This window comes from Penicillium atrosanguineum (genome assembly GCF_028827265.1).
Source record: "Penicillium atrosanguineum strain IBT 20685 chromosome Unknown utg000003l_segment0_segment0, whole genome shotgun sequence".
NCBI lineage: Eukaryota > Fungi > Ascomycota > Eurotiomycetes > Eurotiales > Aspergillaceae > Penicillium > Penicillium atrosanguineum.
In genome coordinates this window covers 345,201-370,189 of record NW_026623135.1, presented here as the reverse complement: position 1 = coordinate 370,189, position 24,989 = coordinate 345,201, and the positions used below count along the sequence as shown (strand labels likewise).

At 47.7% G+C, this 24,989-nt stretch overlaps 9 protein-coding genes across 9 annotated transcripts; 3 read left to right on the top strand and 6 right to left on the bottom strand.

Annotated features, from left to right (window-relative positions):
• Positions 1-988: 988 nt before the first annotated feature.
• Positions 989-1,969, top strand: xanC (transcription factor xanC; the record flags this gene model as incomplete). The annotated part of the gene is made up of 2 exons (XM_056883603.1): positions 989-1,100; positions 1,149-1,969. The coding sequence occupies 2 exons, from the start codon at positions 989-991 to the stop codon at positions 1,967-1,969; spliced, it is 933 nt and encodes a 310-aa protein (XP_056741881.1).
• Positions 1,970-2,887: 918 nt separating this feature from the next.
• Positions 2,888-5,043, bottom strand: xanB (isocyanide synthase xanB; the record flags this gene model as incomplete). The annotated part of the gene is made up of 2 exons (XM_056883602.1): positions 2,888-4,410; positions 4,458-5,043. The coding sequence occupies 2 exons, from the start codon at positions 5,041-5,043 to the stop codon at positions 2,888-2,890; spliced, it is 2,109 nt and encodes a 702-aa protein (XP_056741880.1).
• Positions 5,044-6,015: 972 nt separating this feature from the next.
• Positions 6,016-6,720, bottom strand: xanA (isonitrile hydratase-like protein xanA; the record flags this gene model as incomplete). Its single annotated transcript, XM_056883601.1, has 1 exon — positions 6,016-6,720. One exon carries the CDS (start codon positions 6,718-6,720, stop codon positions 6,016-6,018), a length of 705 nt encoding a protein of 234 aa, XP_056741879.1.
• Positions 6,721-7,258: 538 nt separating this feature from the next.
• Positions 7,259-8,538, top strand: N7443_003544 (fumarylacetoacetate hydrolase family protein; the record flags this gene model as incomplete). Its single annotated transcript, XM_056883600.1, has 2 exons — positions 7,259-7,940; positions 7,994-8,538. The coding sequence occupies 2 exons, from the start codon at positions 7,259-7,261 to the stop codon at positions 8,536-8,538; spliced, it is 1,227 nt and encodes a 408-aa protein (XP_056741878.1).
• A 301-nt stretch (positions 8,539-8,839) lies between these two features.
• N7443_003543 (putative C6 transcription factor) lies at positions 8,840-11,423 on the bottom strand (the record flags this gene model as incomplete). The annotated part of the gene is made up of 4 exons (XM_056883599.1): positions 8,840-9,929; positions 9,990-10,215; positions 10,265-10,524; positions 10,579-11,423. The coding sequence occupies 4 exons, from the start codon at positions 11,421-11,423 to the stop codon at positions 8,840-8,842; spliced, it is 2,421 nt and encodes an 806-aa protein (XP_056741877.1).
• Positions 11,424-11,998: 575 nt separating this feature from the next.
• N7443_003542 (MFS transporter) lies at positions 11,999-13,729 on the bottom strand (the record flags this gene model as incomplete). The annotated part of the gene is made up of 3 exons (XM_056883598.1): positions 11,999-12,255; positions 12,308-13,243; positions 13,300-13,729. 3 exons carry the CDS (start codon positions 13,727-13,729, stop codon positions 11,999-12,001), a joined length of 1,623 nt encoding a protein of 540 aa, XP_056741876.1.
• Positions 13,730-15,055: 1,326 nt separating this feature from the next.
• N7443_003541 (uncharacterized protein) lies at positions 15,056-16,441 on the bottom strand (the record flags this gene model as incomplete). The annotated part of the gene is made up of 1 exon (XM_056883597.1): positions 15,056-16,441. One exon carries the CDS (start codon positions 16,439-16,441, stop codon positions 15,056-15,058), a length of 1,386 nt encoding a protein of 461 aa, XP_056741875.1.
• A 1,672-nt stretch (positions 16,442-18,113) lies between these two features.
• On the bottom strand, positions 18,114-20,015 carry N7443_003540 (uncharacterized protein; the record flags this gene model as incomplete). The annotated part of the gene is made up of 2 exons (XM_056883596.1): positions 18,114-18,961; positions 19,031-20,015. 2 exons carry the CDS (start codon positions 20,013-20,015, stop codon positions 18,114-18,116), a joined length of 1,833 nt encoding a protein of 610 aa, XP_056741874.1.
• Positions 20,016-23,294: 3,279 nt separating this feature from the next.
• N7443_003539 (cytochrome P450) lies at positions 23,295-24,881 on the top strand (the record flags this gene model as incomplete). Its single annotated transcript, XM_056883595.1, has 6 exons — positions 23,295-23,356; positions 23,419-23,610; positions 23,668-23,819; positions 23,872-24,098; positions 24,164-24,435; positions 24,488-24,881. The coding sequence occupies 6 exons, from the start codon at positions 23,295-23,297 to the stop codon at positions 24,879-24,881; spliced, it is 1,299 nt and encodes a 432-aa protein (XP_056741873.1).
• Positions 24,882-24,989: the final 108 nt, after the last annotated feature.

Here is a 24,989-nt window from a genome sequence, read left to right as displayed (position 1 = left end):
ACCGGAAGGTTAATCTTACTAGCATCTCATTTATCCACCTTCTAAATAAGGCAAGAGGTAAAGATTTTGCTCTTGGTCTTGGCGCAGTCGGGGCATATTCGGATCTTGTCATCGTTGCGCATTCAATTTAAGGTCCGAGAGAATAGGAAACTAACATGGGATGATATTTTGAATTGTCAGATTGGATACTATAGTTATCAATCACGTCATGGAATGTAGCTTGAAGTTTCTTGAGACATTAGTTTAGAATGGCAGTGTAGATTGAATTAAGTATCACTTAGCAGCGAGAACGCTTGAGCCATGGCATGTCTTCAATCCATCAGCGAGAAAACTGAGAAACTATCAACATAAATTAGGCCCTTCATGGCTCACCAAGACTCTCACTTCCAAGGCTTATTCTGAGAACTATCATGGCTACTAGGAACCAGGTAAGAGTAGCCCCAAAGCATGTCGCACAGTTCTAGCCACGCCGAGTGGCTCCAGACAACGCGAAAAGGCGGAAGAACAAAGGCATCTCCATCTCACCAAGTGCCACACCACATCCCAAAGAGCCGGTAGCTGGAGATTCAAGGAAAGCCCCATATCTGCCCACTTGATAACCCGCCAAGCCCCTTGATGCGTGAAGCGAGTGCAGCACTACCAACAAATAGGATGGAACAATAAACTTTCTAGAAACTATCCCCGCAGAAAGATAAGCTGAGAAAGGCAAAGTGACATAGATCCAGCATGGGTCTATCACGCAGCTGAAAGCCTGGATCCATCCCCCAGTCATTTTCAGACCGACTCTGGCCCCCGGGCAGCCGTTGCACAGATGCGTATCACCGTGAGATTCACGCTCTTTGCACATGAATTGCCCGGTTATAAATTCTCGATATTTGGCAACGGCCTGCCAATACCAATTTTCCGGCAATATCGTTTTCTTGTATACTCTGGACTACGGCGAAAAGTCTTCAACGTATAAGCTTGATAGGAATCAAGGACGGCAATTATGAAAGCCGAGAAAATCTCGAAGTCACCGAACGGTGATGGTTTGCCGGGCCAGAAGGAGGATCTATTAGAACGACGGCGCCTTCAAAATCGGCTGTCACAGAGGAATCATCGTAAGTCTGCAAACTGTATTCTCAATGATGATAACTAACTTCAGTCAGGTCGCAAAATCAGAGATCGAATTGCGAAGCTGCAGGAACGTGTTATTGCAAATGAACTTAGGGCTTCCGCTGCTCTCAACGGCTGGGACCAACATTACATGCCATCGCCTCTACTTTCCAATCGCCATGTTTCTCACTCTCACTTCAACATGAGCCCTAGGGACCACTTGGCCACCGACCCATCTGCACAATATTCTCATTCATACATACCAACGGTTCCATGGTCTCGAGATATGGCTCTCAATTCACCACTGGGGCTCATGGGAGACCGGGCATGCTTCCTAGATGGGAGCTTCCCCACTTGGCCAAAGTGCTCATCACCTTCAGCTTCGGACTGGACTGAAATATCCGGTATAAATACACTAGGAGGCCTAAGCGAGGATACGTTTCAGGGTTTATTTACCACAGGAGAATCTCTTCCAATAAAGAGCCCCAACAACCTGGACCAGCCTCTGTACTACGTCGCTACAGGTGAGCATATCCAAAATCGCCACAACAAAAACTATGCAATGGACGTGAATCAATACGAGCTGAAATACAGAAACAGCTCTACCTCAAATTCTCCAAGTGCTAAGCGCTATATCACCCCAATCCAAGATCATAGTTCTTGTCCCTCCAGACTCCGCCTCGGCAGCCGCAGCCGGATATCCTTCACCAGCACCAATACTAGGAAACGGACTGGAGCCATTGTCACCACCGCAGATAAATGCAACCTCAACCGCGGGATACCAGTATCAAACGCAGATCGCCCATGGGATATGTTCGGCTCCTGGATCCTATGTGCCGGGGTTTCCATCGCACAAGATGCAGAGTCCCCCTAGTGGAGGATTTTCAGGGATGAGGCTGTGAGATAAAAGAAAGGATATATCCTACGATTTCCCTTGAATTTGATTATAATGGTAGAGGACTTCAATGGAGAAGGCGCTGGTGCTGAGGGTATAGATCGTAAAGTATGAGCACTTGTTTTGATATCTAGGTTTGAAGCATATTGCAGACCGAGGCTTTGGTAAAAAATGGATTGATTTTTGATATTTCTGAAACATGTAGTGTGGTCTGCAAAGATATAAAGCCAAAGTCTCGTGCAATCTATATCCAAGCCCATAGACGTTGCTAGCAGCGAACAACAGCAGACGATATAAAATATAGAAAGGGGGAAAAGTGCTAAGAAAACTACATACGAGGCCATCTGAAATTGAGATTATGCACCTCAACTTCTCCTAGTCACCTGCAAAGGAAATAAAGACAAATTCCCGAAAGAAATTATCTGGTGACTGAAAGAAGCATGTGGCGGATGTGGTGGTGGTGCCCCCGGCGGGGAGGGGCACTCCTCAATTTGACTAGATCAAGACTGGGCCCTTCTAGATCTCGAACTGCAATAACATTACCTATATGAATTACGAATGTAGCCAAAGAATTCACTCTTAGCTTGCTCAGCTGAGCATATGGGGACAGGAGCATGCATATATTGAAATTTACTTAGAAGAAGACAATAACTGACTGAAGCTGACCGGTACCATTTGAAGACCGACAAAACTACAACGATAAAATCTGGATCAATGATCTGAAACAAGTAGAAAAGATCTAGAAAATGGCCTCTCCACACAAGACAAATGATTCTTGTCACAATTTAGTCCTTAGGCACGCATAATTCCATGATACATACAACGGGCGACTTGAGCTAAAGGAAGGAGCGACATGAATACAACTTCAAACCCCATAGGTGAAAGAAGCACTAACATCTAATCAAAGTGAATACGCCACAGTTCGCGATCACAAGCAGTCTTATACCCCGTGCGAGTATGCAGCATAGCCGTGTTATCGCTAATGAGCAGATCCCCCTTCTCCCACTCAAAGCGCAAACATACCCGATGGTCATAAGTAATCCGATCCATAACCCCAACTAGACTAGGATGGTCGTTCTCAATCGTGACATCACAAGTTGAGAACTTGGTTTTGCTCGAGTCCCATGGCTGGTGCCAGCGCACACAGGGCATCCCTGAAACGGGATGTTTCACAATCAGTGGTAGGTTCTTCAACTTGGCGTCCCAAAATCCGTCGTTATCCATTGCCCATGTGATATTTTCCAGGCGCTCAACTGTCCATGGGAGTGGCAGGTACCGGAAGAATAGTCGCGAGCTGGCGAAGAGTGTATACCCGCTTCCTTTTGGTGCGGTCGCTTGGCAGGTGAAGAATTGGTAGCCTGGTGGACATTGAATTCTTCTCATTTCTCCGGTAACGGGATCGGTCACTTCGTTAAACTTGAACATCCCGTCAAAGTGCATGGGCATAGCCTCGTTCGAGGTGACGTTGTTGCCCAGCTTGTCGGTGCGACCGGCATCGCGGACTTTCTGGATTATCCCGAAGCTCCACGGGAGAATACTGCCAAGCTGCTCAGCAGCCTTGACATATAAATCTTCCTGGAGAGTCTCTGAAAAGCCACGTACAATAACAGGTGACATACTGTTTGAAAGCTGGCGAAATTTGCGCATAGGCAGAGCAGTGATTGAAGGGGGTGGGTTGACATTGTCAATGTCGGCAGGACGAATGATAAGTCCGCAGGGATAGAGATGCTCGAACTTAACAGAGATACCGTCTTCAGCCCAGTTGAAGATTTCGGATCTTTCGCGGAAGTAATATGGCTGGCCGTTTTTGTAGATCAGGTCGTGGGTGTCGCGCACGTCTTCAGCGTGAACGGTACGATAGGAGCCATCCACGCCCACTGCTACAGATGCATGCCACGGAGTGAAGCCCAGTGCCCCCCGAAGCCGTGGAATGAGAGACACAGACAGCTTCTTCTCTCCTGCGGACTCATGAATTGACAGTCGGACATAGTCATTTCGATTGGCTTTGATGGCAGCAGCGAACATCTTGCCACGGACGATCATCTGGCGCGCGATTTGAGCAATCTGTGTTTGTCTTGCACGTTTCGATAGCAACTGAGTTTGCTCCTGATGTGCGAGGTCTTTGGTTAGAAATTTGATGTACCCACGATATGTCAAGCAGGTATCATTATCCGTCTTGATTGCCTCGTCGGCATCAAAGGCTGGGTCACCGTGAATGTACATCAGTTCATGGCGAAGACAACTAGCGTGAGCTAGGTAGAATGCTTTGGCATCCTCTGGGCTGTCTGTTTTGAACCATGGATGCTCAAGGAGTTCAAACAGACGGATGAATTTCACATGGTGAAGACCCTTGTCCACGGCCATCTGTCGCAAGGCCTCTCCATAGTCCCAGACTGTCTCATCTGGAACTCCAAGAATGTCTAACGATCCGTTAGAGAGTCTCTTACAGTCATAGTGGGGATCTTACCATTGTACACCAGTCCGTCAGAGCTGATGTATACATCCGCACCAGGCTCGTATACCTGGGCGATGTTCTCGCATAGCCCGTTGAGATGAGCAAGCGCCAACTCTTCACCGAAGTCGGGCATCGTACCCAACACCTTATCCCTTGCATTGGGAGATTTGAAAGGAAAAGCAGGAAGAATCATGCGGATCGGTTCTCCGAGTTTAACACGCTCCTCCACGGTGGGGATGAAGGACTCGAGCCCCTTCCAGGAACCACCATTCTTCTCATAGTCAGCACCATAACTCTCAATGACCTTGAGAATATCGACGGCCATCTTTTTATCGTTTGAATCATCCTCAGAGTGAATTGAAGGTGCAATGTCTCCGTTGACATTATCTGTCGCGTGGTTTGTAGCGGCATTACCGTTTGCGGTAATCGGAATGTGATCGGCGCTGTCAGATTCGGACGACGCTTTATCCACAGTCCTGATGCTGATTGGAGTAGTATCGGCATATTTTGCCTCTTCAGAACTGAAAATGCCATTCTGGGAGGCATTCTGCGGATATAGGGTAGGCAACATGTCCGCAATAGGTGCGAGGGCAACCATCGTGACCGGAGTTGAACTTAGGTCACACTGATGTATAAGCTTTGTCGGTCGAGTCCAGTCTCAAACTTAGAGACGTCAGAAACTTTCTAGTATATTACTTCACCCCTAGGATGAAATAGAGCTGGGTTCACAAGAGCGATATCGTGCTATATAACTAACCATAGACTCGCTGCGGCGTGCCGGCATTTGTGGGTCATGACACTCATCCTGATGACTGTACTTGTATTGCGGACTCAGACCACGGGGATGAAGCTGAACCTTCAAAGTCGCCAGAATATCGCTCTATTGGTCCTGTACAACTCATATTAGATGAGTCTCAGTCCACTCCATTTATCTGCGATCAGAGTCCAGAGTGAGATATACCCTATAAATGAAACAAAACAGCACAACCCTGCTTGCGGGGGTGTTTTCATTGCCAGTGCACTGAGAGATTAACTCAAGAAGATGCGGGATGATGAAATGTGAGTTAGATGGTGTCAGCAGAGTCCGCTCGAGACCGACGGCGCAACGGAGAGTAAAGGATGTGCCAGAATGTCACTGGCGGCCCCGTCAAAGTGCCAATGTACGATGACTACCGTTGCATTTGAGTACAACCTTTGGCTCTGTATACAGTTCCACTTAACACGAGGACATCGTCGTTGGATCGGCTCGACAACCCATGTCAATTTGTCGAGATCCTCTAACTAACCCACGAGCCGTGTCCACGCTTCTGACTATGTAAATTTGAGTAGCTTGAGCATATGCAAAGCTTCAAGGACAAAATATTGATTTTCAACCTATATAGTGGTAGCCATAAGAGTCAAATGGTTGGCTCGTTGGACACAACAGAGACATGATTTCTTGGAAGATGCTACTATTATGAAGAGTAAGCATTGCAAAGAGAGAAACATTTTGCCAAGTTCAGTGAGCGAAGAGAACCTTGCAAAACCCAAACTACGAATGAAGTCACCAGGCTTTCAAACCTATCCTATATCATTTGCTCTGCTCGGACCAGTCATACTCCATTACTCGAGATACGAAGGCGGCCATATCCGAGCTGGTGAGCTGACGCACAAGGTGTAATGAAGCATCCAAGCCCGAACTGATTCCCCCGGCTGAAATAAGCTGCACAGCTTTTCCCTTGAGAAGACCTCCATCGACATAGCGCTTATGAATTACGTTGGACGATTCACGTTTATTGAAGCGGTCACAGATCTCCCGCAGTTCATCAACAGCGCGATGATGAGTAGTAACAGTCATTCCGCTTAAGATACCTGCAGCACCCACCAAAAGGGACCCGGTACAGACTGAAAAGAGGATGCGCGGTTTCTGAGATGGCGACAGGGAAAGGGCTGCAAATCTGCGGATGAACTCTATCTCCGACGCATTTCTATTGACAAGTGGTTCGATTACAGAGGGAGTCCCTCCCGGCACGACAAGGATGTCGTATTCGTTGATTTGCTTGAGAGCTTGTTCGAGCGAAATATCGGCCTGCACAGTCAGGCAACTTCCACTGGCTGAGCGGATGGTCGGGCGCTCGGCAATGGTTTCAAGTGTGAACATCCGGTCTGGCTGGTTCGGGTCACGGTTGTGAGAGACATGAGACAAGACCTCCATCGGGCCTGCAAAATCGAGGATGTCTGCTCCCTGAAAGAGCAGCACTCCGACCTTGTAATATTGACTGGCTGTTGATGACATGGCGTCAGTGATGGTCTGGTCAACTGGGATGTGACGCTAGACTGCAAGTGTAGGGTCAGTCAATGGTGAAGGAACAGATGGATGCTTTGAAAGTGCCAAGCTTTCGATCCAGGAAGGAAGATGAAGAAGAAATTGTGAGAGTTAACTCGACGATGGATATTCGTGTGCTGACGGGTAACAGCCCGACGCGGTACCACCTCGTACTTCCGGGTTCACCGAAACCTACTTCATACGGTGTGTTTCAAGTCCCACGCTGGGATTTCCCGTGCATGTTTGCTCTGGGTTTATCTTACGTACAGTTCTCTCACGCTGTTCATGTAGCGGGGCTTATGAGGCTATGGTCACGGAGTTAGGGCTTTTTAGGTCCGTCGGGATGTGGGCTCAATTGATCTTGGATCTCCCCGCAAACATCGGATGGTGGGGGGATGTCAGGTAAACTGTATCTAAATAGATAAATGCAAGACTTAGGCCTCTCATCACCCCGGTAAAAGAGTTTTGTGTTCAATTTATTACGCTCACACCCACAAACACCCGCAATATGACCTCGCCAAGCTATAGCAGCCATTTCTCCATCGCCAATATACCGTTCGGAGTCGCTTCGTCCAAAAGTCATCCGATTCAATGTGTCACTCGGCTTGAAAATGAAGTCGTCTTCCTCGTGGAGCTACAGCAGTCGGGGATTTTCACTGAAGTTTCTGGTCTTCCTGAGGGTATTTTCCAAAAGTCCACACTTAACGAGTACGCGGCCCTAGACAAGTCTATACAGCGCCAAGTGCGAGCTGTGTTGCAAGAAGTGTTGAAGAAGCCTTTGCCCGCGAACTTCACCGAAGATATTAGCGGGGTTACGTTGCATCTTCCGGTTTCTGTGGGTGGATTCACGGATTTTTCGTGTAGTTTGCATCATGTTCGCAACGCAGGGCGGGCGATCATGAACGACCCTACTCCACCTCCTGGCTTCTTTCATTTTCCCGTCGGATACAATGGTCGTACTAGCACTATCGTTATCTCCGGGACCCCGATTATTCGGCCGAACGGCCATTTCTATGACCGATCTTCATCTTCCGAAAAGAAACCGATCATATATGGCCCATCTAGAGCTATGGACTATGAGCTAGAGATCGGCTTGATTGTCGGGAAGAAGCTTGACGCTTCGAAGGGATTAAATGCAAAGGATGCAGATGAGTATATCTTTGGAATGGTGATTTTGAATGACTGGAGCTGTGAGTATTGCTGACCACCATCTGTTATTCGTATCCTGACTTGTACCTCCCAGCCCGTGATGTCCAAGGTTGTGAAATGAAACCACTTGGTCCGTTGAATGGAAAGTCGTTCGGGACATCCATCTCCCCGTGGGTGATCACATTAGATGCCCTGGAGCCATTCAAAGTCCCAGGACCCAAACCAGAGGTTACGTTGGCAAGCCATTTAGAAGACATCAGCATATCAAGCTATGACATCGGTATGACGGTTGAGATCATCGCTGCAGGTCAAGTCTCGACCGTGACCGAATCCAACCACCAGCACTTGCACTGGAGCGGACGTCAGATGGCTGCACATCTTGCAAGCGCGGGTACTGATCTCGAGACCGGGGATATCCTCGGCACGGGGACTGTGAGTGGTCCGGATGAGGGAACTCTTGGTTGTCTGATCGAAATGACCAAGGCAGGGAAAGAGCCTATCAGACTCGTTGATGGTTCGACACGCTCATATCTAGAGGATGGCGATGTAGTTCGCATGACTGCTATGGCTGGAGGCGCTGGTTCTGGTGTTGGTTTCGGGGAATGCGTGGGCGAGTTGAAGCCTGCGCGGAGTCTATAGATTCTCTCGCTTGTTTAATTGCTTCATGTGATTACCTAGAATGGGAACCCGGCTCTTGTACGCTACAAGTAGTAATTCAATATTCAAAATATCGTGGATTAATAGACAAAAATTATAGACAGTGTACGAAGTATTGAGTATAAGTAAAAACAAAGAAGTCCTCCCCAAGTCCTAAAACCCAACACCGCGATTTTTGTATAAACAGAACACGAGATGATCCGACGCCGGGAAATGCTCCATGGTCGCGCTGAAGGAGAAGAAAGTTTGAATGACACCCACCCCAAGTTCAGTTTTATCCATCCTAGCTCCAGAGCGGAGGGTGAATATACTCGGATGCGCGGTCAAGGATGTTAGGCATGGTCCATTCTCCACTGCCGGAGCTCTCAGGTGTAGGAGGTGGGAGCGATCCAACACTGGGAGTCATGCTTGCAGTGACAGGAGGAGCAAATACACCTAATGACCCACCAGCAGCATTAGGATTAGCCTGAGGAGGGAACGCAGGGCTACGTCCATTCGTAGAGCGTTTGTGCTGGTTGCCGAATGCAGTCAGCAATTTCTGCAGAGCCCGGTGCGTCTTGGCCAATGATTTTGCCCATTGGGTCTGAGTGTCAGGAACGCCGGCAGCAGGGGAACTAGGATCCATGATGGGTGGAACAGTCGCTGGTGGATTCGTCGCACCGGTAATTGGGTCGTAGGTAGCCATGCCCTGGGGAGATGTCAGGCCGCCAGTAGCACCAGTCAGGTCACCTGTATCGTAAGCTCGCTCGTTGCTGGCTCGCTGAGCAATGATGCCCTCGAGCTGACGTAGGAGATTCCACACATTCGTGTCCAATTTGGCTTCTTCAATAACCGCGAGAAGGAATGCAGAGCTAATCGCGCGTTGAAGTGCAATCCATGACCGCGCTGCATGCGAGCTGATGTTGTGCATTTCGATATAAGCCTCAACAGTTGTCATGAGATTGGCCACACAGTGACCGCGCATGCTCGCAGTATCGGCGTCACTGGACTCGGAGCTCGGCTTGAGCGCTGGCCGGCAGAGCTCGGACGAGAAATACGAAGAATGCAGTTTCAGCACGACTCGCTCCAGGTGTTCTGTTGGGTTGGAACACCACTGTGCATCCCGTAAATAGGGTTTCGCTTCCACCATGATCTGCTGAATCCTATCTTTGTAGCCCTGAATGCTTTCTACGCTTATTTGAGAATGAGGGCTGAGCATTCGAATGCGAACAACCTCCAAAGCCAGAGAAATAACTCGAGAGAGGGTTTCAAAGTAGGAGAGATCGCCAGGCTGTGAACCTTCTCTGTATGCAATATCAGGCTGGCTGACTGCCGTGGTAGATGGGCGATCATAAGAAAGAGAGAAATGACTATCTTGCCATGCCATGGACCACCTGTCGATATCAATGAGACATGATCGGAAATTTTTGAGGGTCTATATAATGTTCACTTACCAGACATGGCGACGGCGGTACCGTTCAAGCGATGAAAACCTGCTTGACTCAACATGAAGGCCAAGAGCTAGGCCCATGCGAAGAGTCATGCCGAGCAGGACATATGAAATTCCAGGGTTCATGTTGTAGGATAAGACATTGCCGATGACCAAAAGCGTTTGGATTGCTTCAATAGTCGGCTGTGACAAGAAATTCGTCATGCGGAGACATTGGTAGGAACAGCAGACTGAATCAAAAGTTAGTCAAAGTAGTGTTATCTGAGTTTTCTGGCTTACCATAGACCTGGGAGGTCAATTCTCTTTCCTTGCTTCCGAGATCCGACGACTGGCAGCCGGATGCCAGTACAGCAAAAAGTAGACCTAGGTAAGCTATGCTCACACCGAATGGATGTTGCGCTTCGTTGACATCCTCTCGGTAAGCCCCACCAGAGGCAGCCCTGCTTTCTAAAAGAAGATCAAGGGTATTTTCGAATCCTGGGACGTCTTCAAGCACGGGGTAGATCGCTCCCGCAATATCCTTATAATAGTAGAAAAACCTGCAAGAAGTATTAAAATCTTGTACTTTCGATGAATCGACGAATGTGACTCACTCTCTGCACTGTTGGTCCGTTGGCAAGGCACTGCAGACAGCACTAATGTCAAACGTTGACATGTCCGACGACCACAAATCGACGAATGGGTAGGTTGCAGATTCGTTGTCAAGTCCTAGCTTAGGCAGTATTCCGTCCTCCAGGAGGGCCTGAAGCTGATCAGACCCGGACTTGTTATTCAAAATATAGGCGAGGACCGATCGGGATCCCAAGTGAACCGTGCCTTTGCCTAGAGTGTTTGCAGCGTGGATGCCCTCGCGTTCAGGCGAGGCACCCTTGGATCGGGAACCCGCATCGGTGCTCTGCACACTGCCAGAGTCCAGCATTGTAGAAATGCCTTCATCAGCTCTCTCAAGTCCCACGCGTAATGACGAAATGGTAGACTCCATTTCTCGAAGTCGGTTGCGCACATTGTCCCATTCCTCCCGCGCAATCGAAACCCGACCGCCCGCACTATTGCCATTTGCTCGGACCGGGGCGGGCTCGATTTTTACTTGCGGCGGATGGTCTTCGTAGTTATAGTGACCGGGATGCTCTGTCGCGGAGCCAGTCGAAGCACCACCTACGGGGCTCTCTTGGAAACCTTGTGAGCGTTTCTTGGAGGGGCGTTCGTAGGAGCAAAGATCTGCATGGTCGCGCTTGACACACCCGTCGCACGGCAAGTTCCGATCGCACTTGACCTTGCGCGCATGGCAAGGGTAGCAAGCCTTGGGCTCACGCGCTTTGCGCTTCGTGCGTATGATGGCGTCCACTTGAGACTGCGGCAGTTCCGAAACGGATCTGTTTGGCCCGGAGGGCATGTCGGAAGGCGAGTATGAAGGCCCGGGCGGGTATGGCGACGTCATTGCGCTTTAAAAAGTCACCTGGAGTTTTTGTATAGGCTTCGCGAGATTATCGTTGCGTCGGGCACTGTAGGTGTCTGCGACCGTTGGCGGCTCGCCACAGACAGCAAGGGCCGATTCGAGATGAGGAAATGTCGCAGGCTAGCGATATTCGAGAAGGTCAAGGAGAGGTTCAAAATCCATCCAATACTCGCGTTGGCGCAGCATCCAGCATCGCAAGCAATTAATTGGAGACGATTGGAGAACCGAGAGAGTATCATCGGCTTATCTGTTGGATCACGTGGCTTGCAGTGGGCTGTCCAAATGCGGCACTTTGCTCTACGTCAGTCTTCATTCCGATTATTAATGTGATATATGCATTAGCTAGTATTATTTGAGTAAGGCTATAGGTATATAAACATTCAAGGTAGTGTGTATCATCAACTCCATGCTCACTTCAAAATTGATCATGAAAACAAAAAGAGGTAATTTTCCAGCGCAAAATGCAAAATTCAACATGCAAATTAGGGGGACATCGCAAGACTCTATGGAGTCCGTATGGAGTCCGTTGTCAAGGCTCTTCTATCAATCGTCTCTCCTTAGGTCTTGATGGCCTGCTCCTCATCATCGGAGAAGGCATACTTGGAGAACCGACGAATAGACTCGCCCTTGTAATAGAAGATGAAGGGAATAAGACAGCAGGCTAAGGCAATGAATGCAAGAAGGGAGCTTGCCCACTGGTAGCCGAGGCGGTTATACATCTGCTCGGTGAACAGGACGGTGGAGGCACCCCACATGGATCGCAGGAATGTCTTGGCTGCAAGAGCAGAAGCGGCCTGGTGCTGGTAGGTGTCGACTATAGTATGGTCAGTAATGAAGCATATCAAGAGCTGCAAAATAGGACTTACCAAGGTAGTTGTTGGCGGAATTATATAAAAAGATGAAGCCAAAGCCGACAGGCCAACCTCCAATGGCGGGTCCAAACCAGTGAACGCCGGGGTAGGATGTCCAAGCAAAGATGAAAAGTCCAATCGGAATGAGCCAGCAGGAAAACATCATGGGGATCAGACGCTTTTCTGCAGGAGGCTTACCATCATACTGCCTGGAGATCCTGAGATAGTTCTTGTTCACGAGAGGAGCACAGGCAGCGCTCATGAGCACACCGATAGCCAGAGGAATGAACATCAGACCGGTGCTTCCGGCGCTCCATCCTTTGCCAGCTTGATAAACAATAGGATACGCAACGAAGAACATGTAAAGCAAGCCATACAACACCGACATGTAAAGGGCAATGCAAAAGACAATAGGCTCCAGGAAGAGAAGCTGGAAAGGACGGATCAGAAAGATACGCAGCTTCTGTCCCATAGGGCGAGGATCGAGTTCGGCCTCAGTGGTGTAGTTGTCGTCATTTTCGCTCTTGCGCAGCTTTGCGGCGCGCTTCTTCAGCAAGATTGGCGCATATGTCTCGGGAACAGTGAACGTGATCAAGACCCAGGCAACAAAGGACAGAATCAACTGCAACCAGTAGAGCCATCGCCAGCCAGCAGCGTCAAAGAGGTAACCACCAGCAAGAGGGCCAATTGCAGGGCCAAGGAAGGGCGCAGCGCTGAAAGCCGCCATGGGCACACCTCGCTCTTCATTTTTCCACATGTCCGCCAGTGTACCACCTACCAGGGTCATTGGCGCACTGAAGGCGATACCGTCAATTGCTCGGCAGACGATGAGAGTCCCAATGTTCTTGGAGACAGCACATGGAATAACAAAGATGACTGCGATAAACAGGGTGACGGCATATACCGGGCGCCGGCCAATTATTTCGGACAATGGAGCAAAGACCATTGGGCCTAGAACGTTCTTAATTAAATAGAAACAAGATCAAGTGCAGCCGTTAACTACTTACCGACACCAAATCCAATGACAAAGACACTGACAACGACGAAGCTGACTTCACGAGAAACGTGGAAGGCTTCCACGGGGCCTGTCAGACCAGCAGTGATAACACTGCTACAAAATGCGACGACGAAGCAGGTGAATGCGACAACCATCGTGCAGTACCATTTGTAGGCTTTCGACCAGTTCTTGGGGTTCTCGGGGTCATCGAGATGGAACGTGACAAGCTTCCAATCCTCCATCTTTCCGGTGGCATTAGACTTGACAGTTTTAATGATCTCGCCTGCTCGTGTCTCATTTGTGTATTCTCGAAGGTCGGCGCCATCGGCCAGTTCTCGCACAGGGAGGTCAAGATAGTCAAGGCGTTCGGAGCCGGATCCAAAGGAGGGGGCCCGACTGGAGTCGAGCGTGTGGGTCTGTTGTGATCGGGGTGTCTCCATGTTGCTGATATGGATGCGGCTTATCAGTATAAGAAGGTATTGATTTGCCCAAAGTGGTTGAGAGTGAAATGTGATCCCTTGCAGTTATATTTCTGTCTACTGAGGATATAACAAGCTTCTTATAATCTGAAGCCGTGGACTTGGCTTGCCAGATTTTAACATCTTGATCAAGCCGGGAAGGGGACGCGGCAAAAGGAACATAGTTTCGGGAAGCCATACTGATGACATCTCGGGCTTAAAGCCACACTCTTAGGATATGGTGAGCTCGAGGACCCACTTTTGTCCCATATTACCTGAAATGGAACGGAAGTGCTAACCTGATATAGAAATATGCTACGACGGGCCACTTTTTCCTGAACGTCTGATCTCTGCGGCTAGATCCATACATGGGTTATGCTTTACTTGTCCCTGAGGGCGTCATTGGGTCAATGTACCGGGAAAATGAAGGTGGTTCCTGTATCCAGATGCTTCGGTCTCTTCTTATTGGAGACGCAATCTTTACTCTGCCTCCAAACTACTTCACAATAGGTAAAACAGGCATGAATTGTTTCGTACTCAAGTTAGAAGGTGTGCACTAGATTGTCTACGGGTGGTCTGTGGGAGAATCATTCCAAGCTCCAGCTTGGTGCCATGCGTGGTAGGTCTAATCACGCTAGCTATAAGGAGCAGAGGATGGCACACATGACATGAAAAGATTTTGAGAGTCAATTTTAATCTCATATGCACGATGGTGCAGTACGAATGTTCCTAAATCAGTCTGAAATACGGTCACGGGGCAGAAAAGCCGATGAAGAGGCTATAAACGCGTTTTTTGATCAGCCAGCCCTTACAATAGACCCATCTAGGAATCTGCAGAGCGTATGGTCTGTTGACCGGTTTCACCTTAGGGTCTCATTGCATGTATCTTCGGCCACCTGCGATTCAGGCATCCTATGAGACTCAGCTAATGCCATGCAAGAAATCTCATCAAATAAGATACTTAATGAATTTCTTAAAAGATCTCAAAGTCGGGCAGAAATTAACTTATGACATATGAAGGTGAACCCTATCGGCACCTGAAGCATCGTAAGGGCTGTTCGCCTTGTAGAAAGCCCTGCAGGTAGCACTTGAGTGTTACAGACTGGGGGCACACCCGTTAGAAAACATCATCGGAGAGTATTTCCATTTTGGGACAGGCATCATCTTTCCGGATCTGGATCTTTATCGCCTTGCCAAGCCTAATGGCGAGTCGGAAATATTTCTGGTGTTCTAGGTCTCGTTCGTTTTTGCAGGGATCAATTTCTTTCGAAAGGGCTTCAGGTCTTAATAGAATTAATGGAATAGTGTCTACAGATCCATCATGTCCAACACACTGCTGGTATAGTTCCACAGCGGAGTCGAGTAGTCTGTGCAGAAAGTATATCCAGTATAGTACGTACTCTGCTGACCCTGCAAAGCATAGAGCTTCTTGTAGAATCCATCTCTCACATCATCCGTGGAGACAATGAGAGTTTCGGGTGAATGGGATGCGAAAGCGGCGATTTCAGGCTCTTTGGTAGAGAATACACCGGTCTCACCCATGCGCTTAAGATCGGATTTGATCAGCTTCTTGGCATCTTCGGCGGTGAAATCTGCCTCGGCCACGATCTTCGTCATGAAGTATCCCGACACGCCAGAATACTCGAGCTCCCACTGGAATGGAGGCAGAGGAAGACTACCAGGCTGGTTCTCTGGGTTGGTATTTGCAACGTTGATTCCGTCGGGAAGACCGGTGTTGGCGATGGCCGCAGCGTAGTAATTCTTATGATCCCATTTGGCAAACAAGCAGGATTCCTCCTTGCGAAGGTCAAAGCCATCCAGAGCGGACAGAGTGGGAGGGAATGTAATCAGAAGCTTCTTTGCTTTAATAAGCTTGCGACTCCCGTCCGCGTTCTCGACAACCAACTCCACGCCGGTAGAGTTGCGCTTCGCCTGGGTCACAACGCTTTCATAGAAGATGTTCTCGTCGTCGATGTAGTTCGCAGCTTTGCGGAAGAGTTCGTACGTACCGTTCTTTGGCCGAATGTACCCTCCTTCTAGCAACGCGTTGATGTGGGTAATGCCGAAATTTTGGATAATATAAAGCAACGGGGCATCAAGAATATTGCCTACATTCTCGGCGAACATGAAAATTACATCCAACGCTCCTTGCAAGGCGTTTGCCTCAACAAACTCACGGAAAGGATGGAGGAGAACTTCGGGGACCTCGTCAGGGAGGTAGTAGGCTCCAGAGGAGAGGTAGTCGAACTGCTCAATCGAAGCACGGTACAAAACAGCACCAGCCGTAGTACCCAATATCTCGCTGCCGGGAAGAACCCTTTCGCCCGTGTTAAAGTTGACATGTTCTGAAATGATTGAGCCTGGAAGAAGTCCCTCATAGTCGACATTGAGCTGACTAAAAAATTTCGTGGTGATGTCGTTGTTGAAGTATCCCTCTACACCATAGTTGACATACTCATCATTGGGAAGGTAAAGTGTTTCTGCATGACCTCCGAGGCGTTCATTCTTTTCCACGAGAGCCACACTGTATCCCTGCTCTCTCAATTGCACGGCGGCATAGGTGCCAGTAGCACCGCCTCCGAGGATTGCCACATCGCGTAAAATTATGTCGTTGGCTTTGAATCCGGCAAGAGCAGTAGCAGAAACTGCCAGAGAAAACACACTAGCCAAACGCCAGTTTTGAGACAAATGCATGGTGCCTTGATCTTAATTCTACGACCGACCAGGGATTAACATTGTCTTATTCACTAGACTTCAAAACTATGCGTGCTTAAGGGGCTGAGTTTTTCTGGGCTTGAGCAGAGGGTCAAAATTCACTAGCGTGTGATCACCTGAGTCGTGATTCGTGATTCTTGGATTATGGAGTATGAACAAATTGAAGCCAAATGGGTCAGGACTCGATGATTGTTGTGATAGGTGGAAGGAAAGAAGTGATCGACAGGAGAAATCAACTTTTGTGAGGTGGAGCTCAATCTCGGGAAATACGGGTTGCATAGGCTGCCGGCCCTGTTAGCCCGATTTACGGTCGCGAGACAACCAGAAAATCCACTTACGATTTCTAAACGGATGAGAGGATCTTGAGCATGACCCTCGCCACTGGAGTACGTGTCAATCAAATCGAATTTACCACCACCCACGGCAATTTCCACGCGGGTGCAGGTGGCGGAAGTGTTCTCCAAGTAGATGTGAAGAAAGGGATTATTCTTGGTTTCCAGGGCCGTTCTGGTTGGGATGTTGATAGCTTGGGAGTTGAATTTGATTAGCAGGGAAATGATCAGATAGTGTTTCTCTGATGAAAATTTGACTAACTTCCCTTCCATTTTCTTTCATTGTGTTTTAAGATGAATATTATACACCGTGTAAAAGAATTTCAAATATTTGTTCAATTACCCCGACAAACCATTATCCAGAATCTCGTGGTGAACGTACAAGAACGATGAAGATCAGAATTAAGAAAGTAGCAAAGGAAAAAAAAGGGGAAGATATACAAACAAACGCAGACCATTTGCAAGTAATTGAATTGTCGAAATCAATTTCATACGTACAAGCTCCGAGAGGACTCATCGCTTACATGCAGATCCCATTCAGGGATCAAGTTATATTTCAGCTGTGCAGTCAGAACCAAACGAGGATCGTCTGTTTCCAACGGGAAAAAGAGAGTGGAAGGAAATGGATGATGCAGCATTTGTGGTATAGCATCCGCAATTGCCCACTTCAGCTGTGTCTCTGCTGCACATTTTCTGATGGCATCCATGACTCCAGTCCTAGTCGATTCGATGACCATATGCTGGATGCATATCTCTCTCGCCTTGTTTTGACAGTCTACAATATGATATTGGTGGGTAGTGGGATCCCACATGCTGACCCAATCAGTATAGTAACGCCCGTAATTGCCTTCCGTATCGGGGAACAGAGAGATACTATTTTGAACCCTAATCACTTGACACGCTAATCCTTATATGGGTTTTTCGTATGTAAAAACTTGTTCCAAGTTGTTATGGTAACAACGCTAAAAGTATAAAACCGTATACTCATGTACTGTTACATATCCAAAGATAACCTAATCCATGTCCAAAAGTAACCTGCCTTCCTAACCCTCCCCCTAAACCACCATGGCGTCATTCGTCCACACTTCTCCCAGAGATGCCATTGTACCTTAACCCTCCAACTTAATATCCGGAAAACAAATGCGAAATACGCACGTCCTGATAGTATATGATGGTCCTTTTCCCGCTTTCCAGACCGCTTTCTAGGATAATCTCCCTATTTTACAATACGACTGCGACCTCGCATGTATTTCAGAAACCGCCTCTCCATCCCTTCTTTTCCATACACGGCAGCAACCAGACTTCCTCACTCATTACTCTTACCTGTTTCCGAACATTATGAAGCGCCTATGGGCAAGGCCCATAAACTTTCGGGAGAAGAGTGTGTCTTTATGACCATGACCTAGTACCTTCTCTCGCCCTTGAAAAGCTCGTCGGAACATGGTCTCTGCCTCTTTGTACCGACCCTGCGTATAGAACAAGCGGCCAAGCCAGTGTGCAGCATAGAGTGTGTCTATGTGATCACAGCCTAGCACCTTCTCCCACCCTTGAAAAGCTCGTTGGAGCATAGTCTCTGCCTCTTTGTACCGATCCTGCGCATAGAGCGAGCGACCAAGGTTGTATGCAGAATTGAGCGTATCTTTATGACCATGACCTAGTACCTTCTCTCGCCCTTGAAAAGCTCGTCGGAACATGGACTCTGCCTCTTTGTACCGACCCTGCGTATAGAGCAAGCGGCCAAGCCAGTGTGCAGCATAGAGTGTGTCTGTATGATCATAACCTAGCACCTCCTCCCACCCTTGAAGAGCTCGTCGGAACATGGTCTCGGCCTCTTGGTACCGATCCTGCCCATAGAGCGAGCGACCAAGGTTGTATGCAGAATTGAGTGTATCTTTATGATCATAACTTAGCACCTTCTCTCGCCCTTGAAGAGCTCGTCGGAGCATAGTCTCTGCCTCTTTGTACCGATCCTGCTTATAGAGCGAGCGGCCAAGCCAGTGTGCAGCATAGAATGTGTCTGTATGATCATGTCCTAGCACCTTCTCTCGCCCTTGAAGCCCTTGTCGGAACATGGTCTCTGCCTCTTTGTACCGATCCTGCGCATAGAGCGCGCGACCAGAGTGATACTGGTTTTCGAGTTCTGTAAGGCTGGGCTCAAGGGTCCCGACTTGATTTATTTGTTAATAAATTCGGACTAGATAAGAAGCACCATGGACGGGAATCTAGAGTTCCTCACCAGAGTCTGCCACAGTGTCTCGTGCTCTTGGGGTATTGTCAATCTGGTCGATTGGAACCACCAAAAGAAGTTCTTTAGCATAGGCCGCCGCAACTGCTGCTGCATATCCTTGCCATTCCTTATTCTTGTGTGAGTCAGCATAGTCACAGATGCCCCGAATGACCAGACATGGAAAGTCATTCATAAGCCCCGCCGCTTCCATCTCCACACAGTACACCTCTAAGTCCTTCGCAAGCTGATCCCGCCGCCTGCCATCCTTCACTACCTGATTTGCAGATGCAATCAGACCATAGTGAATGACTGAGTCTTCATGATCTCGTGAAGGCCGTGGATACAGTTTAGCCCGATCACAATTGACACACATATTAGACGCTGTATGGTCATAATCTGCTTGGTATAAACAGTCCTCTTGGGTTGGTCGTGCAAAGTTTGCAGCTTTGCGAGGCGTCGTTTTTGCTTGGATTTCAACAAGGAATTCAGGAACCCGACTATCTTCTGTGAAGTGATGTGCTTGGAGTGTTGCAAGCGCGGTTAACAGAACCTTAGGTGGCCGATTCAGCATTCCTGTTCGCTGAAACTGACTGCCGCTTAACGCTTTACCAAGATCGTATTGGATCACGCCTCCAGATATGTCCGCTGGCTGGCTCACCACAATATCACCTAATCGAATATCTACGTTGCTGCTTGGTACTCCTCCGCCGATACCGACCATTAGACCAAACTGGATGGAGTGGAAGCTGGACAGCAGCTGCATTGCAACCGTTGCAGCTGAAATATTGCTATATGCACCACTCGGTAAACAGGCAATAACAATATTGTGTTTCCCGATACTTCCAAAAATGTATGTATTGTGATCTGTCCCCGGACGAGGTAGACTAGGATGTATTGCGTCCAACATCAGCTTCGCAGCTGCCATCTCTAAGGGCAAGGCGCAGATCCATCCGACTGTGTAATCGTCATAGGATAGAGGTGTCCTGCCGATCATGATGTGCTATGCAACGGTGGTTCTTGGGATAGAAGAACGAGTTTATTACACCTGGGGAAATATGAGAGAGACTGAAATATGTCCAGGTGAGGGGTAGCCTATGACTGTACTCCGTAAGGCGTTAGCCAGGAATCCCTTATGCCTAATGAAGACCCGAAACTGCCACATGGCAATACTTAATGGAAACAACGAAAACAACTCTTACTGTCAAGTGTTGCCTATCAAGTTGACCAGAGATGGACACCAAGGGTAGCGTCAAACCCTCTGTAGTGTAACAAACGAGAGATGGAGGAGGGAAGTTTGCAGATTGCCAACGGTCGCCTAGTTTGCTTGGTTTGCATGGAGCCTTCTAGACTAGAAGGCTTTAGTCAACCCTACGCAAAGATCGTATCGGTACAAATGAGCTGTCAAAATCAGGTACCATTACTGCGTATGGTCATAACTTGTATTTCACGTGTTTCCATATTGGGTTAATACAATCACGTGATTGGGGTTTGAAAGAGCATCTCTATGTCATTAGATATGGAAGGCAATAACGGGCGGCACTGTATATATGTGAAGCGATACACTGGTCCATTTTGAGCATGGCATCAGATCTGGAATCCTTGGTTACTACGTAAACCTAGGACTAAGAGTTAGTGCCAGCCAAAAATAATAATAATAACAATAACAACAATGTAAATGAGAAAGAACCTTTAAAAATTGAGCCGAAAATGCTTAAAATACTTCTTTGTGGATTCAGCAGGACCTCTTTTTATTTTAGTATCTGGTTGATTAATGAAATCATCCCAGTCGACCTTAACCCCGGCGTTTCGGTTCGCCTTTGGTGGCATAGTGACGATAAATTTTCCAGACGAGTGATAGAGGATGATAAAAGTGTCGGAGAAGAATACTCGGGGCTTACTCTTTAATCTCTCTTTTACTCATGATGGATGCCCCAGTCTCTTGTGTAGTTTTCCTCTATATCGTTCTAGCTCGAGGCTAGCCTTATTCGAAAAGTGGGCGACTGCATGTTAAAGCGGCGGAGCCTGGGCAGAAACGCCACGTTTTTGAACAAAAAGGCACGCACCACCGTGACCTTTTCGCCATCACCCCGACTGACCTCCCTACACTATCGCTTTTTCGACCGACATGAACCAATTCCGTGCAAGTTTTTAGTTAGCTGTCCCCTTATAGGGATACATAGAACCCCATAACGCGTCTCTATTATTCTTTCGGGTACTCAGGGATTGGACTCATCTAGATCTCCTAGGGCTAACAGTTACTCCAACTCGGTAGGCCTCATCGTCGCAGAACTTGGTCACAAGTTTCAGAGCTGATAACGATGGATCAAGTTGTCTTGGTCGATTTGTGTGATGTCTGCGAGCAGATATGAGTTTGATACATAAATGACTAGGGCTGCCATGCCATCCTTCTCTGTAATGAGAGATATCACTACAATCATTATTATGTCAGGCGAATTGGGTTGTGATAAAATTTCTTCTCGCGTTTAACGCAGATTCTTTTTATGTACACAACCATCCTGAACGGTGGTTTTCCGCGGCCATTGAATGGAACATACTGAAACAAGATCTTGCTACTAGCTCAGCATTTCCGCGGTCATCAACTACGCCTCTTTTTCTTTTGACTTTTATAGTCTCATTTGCCTTGAATTTCTAGCTCATTCTTTCTACATCCATATCCCGAGCTTTGAAGCCCCTTTTATTATTATCGCTCGGTTTCTTTTTCCTCCTGTTTCTAGAATTATACACGCTACAGACCTAAATGGGTTTTTAATTTTGACATTTGATCAATCAATATTAACTTATACTTAGGGACCCGAGAAATGCAGAATGCTGTCGCAACAACTTACGTATCCCAGAGCGTGCAATAAGTAGGTGGTGTAAAATCAGCGAGGTTTACATGCGTCAAAACCCAAAGGGCCGAGCATGATTGGACGCATGGGAGGCCAAGATAGACTCTATTGAATAATGGGTAACTGATCAAAAATTGATATAACCTTGAAGGTTTCAAGAATAGGTCTCGTGGAGGGAGTGTAGTGATGTCATGTGTTTTTTCAGCCACCTGTCATTCTCTCATTGCTTTCGTTTTAGTGCTTAAGTCGGGGAACTGAAAAGAGCAGACTGTCACAAACGCTGAGGATTATTGAAAGCATTTTGTGAACCTGTGACCTTTTTGTTGCAATGACTAATTCAATGATTATCTTACACCAAGGATACTGGTCTGCTTGGCCTCACGTTCACTGCATTCAAAGGGTATAAGATGAGGGTTTTGCCGTCAAGGTCTGTAGACAATAAGAAGCGATGTTTTTGAATTTTGGTTTCATTCACCAATGGACCTGTATAAGCAAATAGCTTCAGAGAACATTATATGGTAGAGACTAGACGAGTCAAGTATTCAGCCGTAGGTGGCCGAAAGGTGCCTGGATCGGCCACCCGGCCCAATCAAACTGATGCTTATTCTTTTCGATCTCGGGTGCTTTCTGAGTAAGGAATATACAGAAACTTTGCAGACTTAGCACCGCCACTTTTGGCCCGACCTTCCCTGCATTCCCGCGCACGTCCCTTTCTCACTTCTAGATTACATCCACTACCAGCTGCGTGCCAAGGAATTTGGATACGAGCAAGCCACTAAGAAAGCAGCAGATGGTATGTGCCGTGTCTCGAGACTGGTAAACATCCATGCATTAAAGCGGCCGATCTTGGCCCTTTCTGTTCCATGGCTGATTGCAGCCATTCCAAGGCGCTCCAACTCACCAGATTGGGCTCGATCCGTATTCTCTCCATGATTTACGTACATATAACTATCTGGACTTTTTCTTCCTCTGTTCGGTCAACTAACACATGAATTTTTGGAGTCAAAACTTACATTGAATTCTCAAGCCCTTCAAGCCCAGAATATTTTTCTGTTCAAAATTGATCAAATTACCCTAGCATGATGATAGGTCACTTGACAATATTATCAATTACTTTGGGTCTGGTTGCAATTTTGCGATGGGTTTCGACCAGAAACAAAAATGCACTTTTACCTCCAGGGCCAAGAAGAAAGCCTATTATTGGCAATCTGCTCGACCTTCCACCGTCGGGTGTACAGGAGTGGCAGCACTGGCTAAAACATAAAGATCTCTATGGTATTAATGTCTCGCTTCTGACCCCGGGGATTCTGGAGAATCTGGCAATAAGGAAAGAGCGCTAAGAGCCGCGCATAGGTCCCCTTAGCTCTGTCACAGTCTTGGGCAGCACCATAGTCATCATCAATGACCGAGATCTGGCATTTCAAATGTTGGAAAAGAATTCCGCCAAGCATTCTTCTCGGCCACATCTTGTCTTTGCCAATGAACTGTATGTACTCCTTAGAAATCTTTACAATGCAGACGTATTTGGATCTAACACTTCAATTATAGTGCTGGATGGAGCAAATTACCATCAAGCCAAGGCAATACACCTCTTCTCCGAACCTATCGCCGAGCAATCAAAAGAGCAATCGGAAATCGAGAATCTGCGGCCAAGTTTGACAGTCTACTCGAATTGGAGGCCCGTCGATTTACATGCCGAGTACTGCTTACACCTGAGAAGTTTCTTGAGCATAATAGAACGTGAGTTGTCAGGCATATCTGTTTCAGAAATTAGTTGGCTCATTCTCGGATCATAAGCGCCGCCGGTGCTTTCATTCTAAATGTGATATACGGCTATAATATCGAACCCCATGGCGAAGACCCATTGGTACGCCTAGCTGATCTCGCATTGTCACAATTTTCTGAGGCCATTGCGCCAGGTGCATGGCTAGTCGACTTGATCCCAGCATGTAAGCTATGAATGAAACCACCCTGCAAAGCGCACCACTGACCTAAATTTAGTAAAGTACTTACCAGAGTGGTTCCCTGGGGCGGGATTTCAACGAATTGCTCGAAATCACTTTAAGACCCTGACAAAGCTCGCTGAGAATCCTGTGAAATTCACAAAGTTTCAAATGGATCGGGGGGAAGACCAGCGGTCTTTTGTATCGACACTTCTCCAACAAGGAGAAGAGGAAGAAATTGTCAAATGGTCAGCGGTGGCACTTTATGGCGGCGGATCAGATACGGTGAGTTTTATTAACCTACCTATGATTAGAGACCGGTCCTTAATTTTTGATTGTCGACTTTTTAGACTGTTGGGGTCCTAGAAGGATTTTTTCTGGCAATGCTTCTGTTTCCCGACGTGCAACATAAAGCTCAGGCCGAAATGGACAAGGTGTTCGGCAAACCGACTTTCCCAACCGCGGCTGACCGAGAAACACTGCCCTACCTGAATGCAGTCGTCAAGGAGGCACTCAGATGGCACACAGTCAGCCCTCTCGGGATTCCCCACCGAACAGATGAAGATGATATTATAAGCGGCTTCTTGATTCCCAAAGACGCAATTCTTTTGCCCAATATCTGGTATGACTAGCAGCATTTCCATGAACTGTTTGAGTCATCTGACGTTTTCCAGGTCATTCAACAACGACCCTTCTTCATATTCCAACCCACGAGAATTCTGCCCTGAGCGATTTCTGTCAAGTCCATCTGCTCTTGAGCCTGGAGATGTGACCTTTGGATTTGGTCGCAGGGTTTGTCCAGGGCGCCTGGTTGCTGAAACATCTGTTTTTTTGATGATTGCACACACTCTGGCCGTATTTGATATCCGAAAGCCCATTAGACAGGATGGGAAAGAGGTCGAGCCAATGGTACATTTTACACCGGGTATTCTGAGCCATCCTGTTCCTTTTGAGGCCGCATTTATCCCACGAAGCCAGGAGCACGAGCAACTGATTATCGATTTCGAGAAAGCCCATCCTGTTGGCAAAGGAGACTCCAATGCCTTGGCCGACGCACTTGTTAATTGATGCTTGTATTTGAGTACGAATGAATACGCATGAAATGCTATCAGCCCTATGGTCTGACCCAGTAGGCAAAAGCCACTAGCCACTTATTTACTTTTTGATGGGGCTTTG